At 39.3% G+C, this 3,687-nt stretch overlaps 1 protein-coding gene across 1 annotated transcript in view; it reads right to left on the bottom strand.

The window, feature by feature from the left end:
* Positions 1 to 2,777: 2,777 nt before the first annotated feature.
* LOC148011500 ((R)-mandelonitrile beta-glucosyltransferase-like) overlaps positions 2,778 to 3,687 on the bottom strand; it is a 2,939-nt gene continuing 2,029 nt past the window's right edge. The window contains exon 3 of the mRNA XM_087670846.1: positions 2,778 to 3,687. This exon is cut by the window's right edge and continues 600 nt beyond it. Within this exon, the coding sequence (XP_087526972.1) occupies positions 3,395 to 3,687 (293 nt within the window). The 3' untranslated portion in view covers positions 2,778 to 3,394.

Raw genomic sequence — 3,687 nt, 5'->3', positions numbered from 1 at the left:
CTTCATCAATCATTACTCCATGCTTCATATAGAAGAAAAAAAGAACAAAATAAAAGCTAAACAGAAGCTATCAAAACCGATCACAATCTATTAGAACATCACAAAGCCTCATATCTCTACTAAAAAATATCATGAGTTTCCAAAACATAACCAACCTCATCCAAAACACTCTCAAACCACTTCTAAAATAACTAAACATGATTCAACATCCATAAAAAATCAACCATTCAAGCCTAAAAAACAACAAAAATCAACAGCATTCAACACCTCTCTAGTTAACTTATATGCTAATCTATCCACTTATTCTTGCTGATTATGTCTCTTCCCTTCTTCATGTTATTGTATCACCCACTCTTTGTAACACTGCTCCACTTCTAGTATTCTTCCATTTTCCTCTTATTCTTCCCTCATTTGCATATTCCTTCAAATTGAGTCCAACAAGCCTGACATGCTCTCCAAATGCCTCTCTAGACCAGCTACTTTTTCTTCTTGAGTTTCTCTCCATTCTTGGCCTCAACTCTTCTTTCTCTCTTCAACCACTGGGATGGGTGCATTCTCCCTGTCGTCCTCCATGTTGTTGTCAGAAGTCATGTCCCGGTTTTGGTGTTATTGACGCAAGGAAGTCATTTTTCGTCTTTGGATGGTGGTTGTGTGGAAGCCGCATCAAGTCTTTCGATATTGACTTATATTAGAATCACCATGATTTGGGGTGTCGCAACATGGATCATCTTGACACAATTTTGGGGCACTAGATCTCTTCTACTTTTGTGTGCACTCCTTCACTCTAAGCAAGAGTTGCTCTAATACCAAGTGTGATGCATCTGCACTCAATCACTCACTCGACACGGCACAAAAAGATAACACGATATATGAGAGTAAGTTATACTCTTATATTATTTAGTGAAAAAAATGATACAACATAGACACATCCCAAGACTACATCCTCATGATGCTACACATGTGAGAATTCACCACTAGGTATAGGGAATCACACATAGAGTAGACACCAAGCAGGTCTTAGAGTTACTGCTACTCCCTGGTGTAGGTGTTTCTAGTAGCAACGCATGGTATAGCTACAAAGACCTTACAATGCATGGTATAACTATGGTTTTAAATAAGAATATACAATGCAACAAGGAAGCATGATGATTGATGAAAAAAAAGTATTGTAACTAAGATATAGCCGTCATGATGAGATACAATCAATAACAAAGGTAGCACTATATGCTTCATATGTGCTCATGAAGATGCAAAGATGCATTAAAACCTCTATGTTTTTGGTATTTGGATATATGTACATTACTACACGTCATAAGAAGCATAGAAAGGAGCTTGAAAAAATCCATATGAGATTGTATGTATATGACACAATTGATGGAAATATGGCTAGCGTGGAGCGCGCAAGGGAGTATGTCAAAGAAAAGGCTTTCATGCTAGAGAGGGCACCAAAGTATGTCTCTAAACAAAGTCAAGTATGATATATACATGGTTGTCTTCTAATGCTTGGTAAAGCACTTTTCTTGGGCAATTGTATGCAAAGATGTGGGATATACAGTGCATCAAGGAAAGTGCATGGCGATTCAAAGGAGCTTATTGCCTGATGAGAAAGAGAAGCCACAAGATATATGTGATCAACCCTATGCTTTGGTGGAAAAGAGGACAAAGGTAGCAATGGAAATGGTCTACATATACAAGCTAGCATGCAAAGATGCTTTGAGATTTTTTTGCAAATAATGGCTAGAATTTCAAATACTCTTATGCATCTTGAGCTCTAAAGGAATATGGCAAACTCTCTGGTCTTAGTAATCAAATGCTTGTCAATTCTTGTAGACAAGGATGTCAAGAAGCTCAAAGGCATGTGTCTATCTCAACAAGGTCAAGAAGCTCATTATGGAGAGATGGTTAATGCAAAGCAATATAGTTGGGATGGTAAAGTGGGATATGCATATGCATATGAGTTGGATTTGGATGTGATACCTTCGAATAGCTCAATAATATGGGATGAAGCAAACATCATCTATTTATTTGATCCCATTACTCAAAATGTTTTCAAGGCATAACAATAAAAGCATAGTAGAATTATTTGTCTTTATGATCTAGGCTAGATGTTGCACATGAATGCTTACATGCAAAACAAGGGGCGGTGGGGGTGTGTTGTGGCGCTAAATATGTCACATGTTTTCAAGCAACACTACAACTAAAATCAACTCTTGCATATATAAGTGTAAAGGAGGCTCAAGGTATGAAAGTGGAAGTTTCTTTCCTAAACTTAAGCAAGGTATTTTGGTTGGGCATTTGCAAGCAACAATGTGTGATAACTATGATTTCAAAGAAGGATATACAATGCAACAAGGGAGCATGATGCTTGATGCAAAAGAAGTATTGCAACTAAGGTATGGTCATCATAATGAGATACAATCACTAATAAAGGTAGCACTAAGTGCTTCATATGTGCTTATGAAGATGCAAAGATGCATTAAGACCCCTATGGTTCTGGTGTTTGGGATGTATGCACATTATTGTACGTCATGAGAAGCATGGAAAGGAGCTCAAAAATATCCATATGAGTTTGCATGGATACAATGCAATTGATGGAAATATGATTAGTATGGAGGATGCAATGAAGCATGTCAAACATAAGGCTTTCACATTGGAGGGGGCACCAAGGGATGTCTCTAAACAAAGTCAAGCATGCTATATATATGGCTATTTTCTAATGTTTAGCAAAGCACTTTACTTGGGAAATCATATGGAAATATGTGGGATAGACAACTCATCATATATGCCTACATATATTTTTACCAACAAAGAGGAATTTCTTTACTACTTTTTGAAAGGAAAATCAAAAACACTACATTAAATACACCTAGGGAGAAAACAAGAAAGCACTAAGGTGCCTATAATGGGAAGGTTTGAAAGGAAAAGTGTTGTAATATTTTGAAGGGGCATCGTTTCTTCATCAGGGCTCTGTGGTCATTATCAAAGGCGCTTGTGATACCTGGGGATCCCATTAGACGACCACCCTTGAGACTTGCTTTAAGGTTGCTGCTCAGACTGCTAGCTTCTCATTGCAGCCTGCTAGTCTTAAAACTTGTCACCAAGTAGAGACCAAGCTGGAAGTGCCTGGCGACCCTTTCCAGAAAAGATGCTGCAAGCTTTTCTTCTTCTCATCCCTGCACCGCAATCCTTGAGACTATTGCTGCAGATGAATGAGGGTGAGTGGAAAGGTAGTTCTACTTGTTTAGTAAAAGCTCCCAACAAAGTTCTTGGATGATGGAATAATGAATGTGCTCTGTTTCAGACATTCATACCAAGTAGTCCTTCATGTGCAAGGCAATAAGAAGTGGTTTTGTTTCTTACATTCACTATGACCCAAGTAGTTCTTATATATAAGTCAATTAGGAATGGTTCTGTTTCTTGCATCCACCATGGAGTCCACAAACTGCTCTAGCTGGGCATATGAGGAGCCACCTGGTTCCACAGCACTCCTGGCCATTGACTTCCATCTGGAGGCCTGCTCTCTGATTCGCTTGCCCTCCTCTGAATCCCCAGCCATGATGAGCCGAATCGTCCCCTCCACCTCCTCCTTGCTCACCACCCCATCCCTGCCCTTCCTCTGAGACAAGCCAAACCCCACCTGCCACACCTTCTCAATCAGGAGTTCGTTCATCCCCTGGTCGCCAAAGA

This window comes from Lygodium microphyllum, chromosome 28 (assembly GCF_053477565.2).
Source record: "Lygodium microphyllum isolate KBCC chromosome 28, Lygodium_microphyllum_v1.1.10, whole genome shotgun sequence".
Taxonomy (NCBI): Eukaryota; Viridiplantae; Streptophyta; class Polypodiopsida; order Schizaeales; family Lygodiaceae; genus Lygodium; species Lygodium microphyllum.
This window is presented reverse-complemented; position numbering and strand designations above follow the sequence as displayed.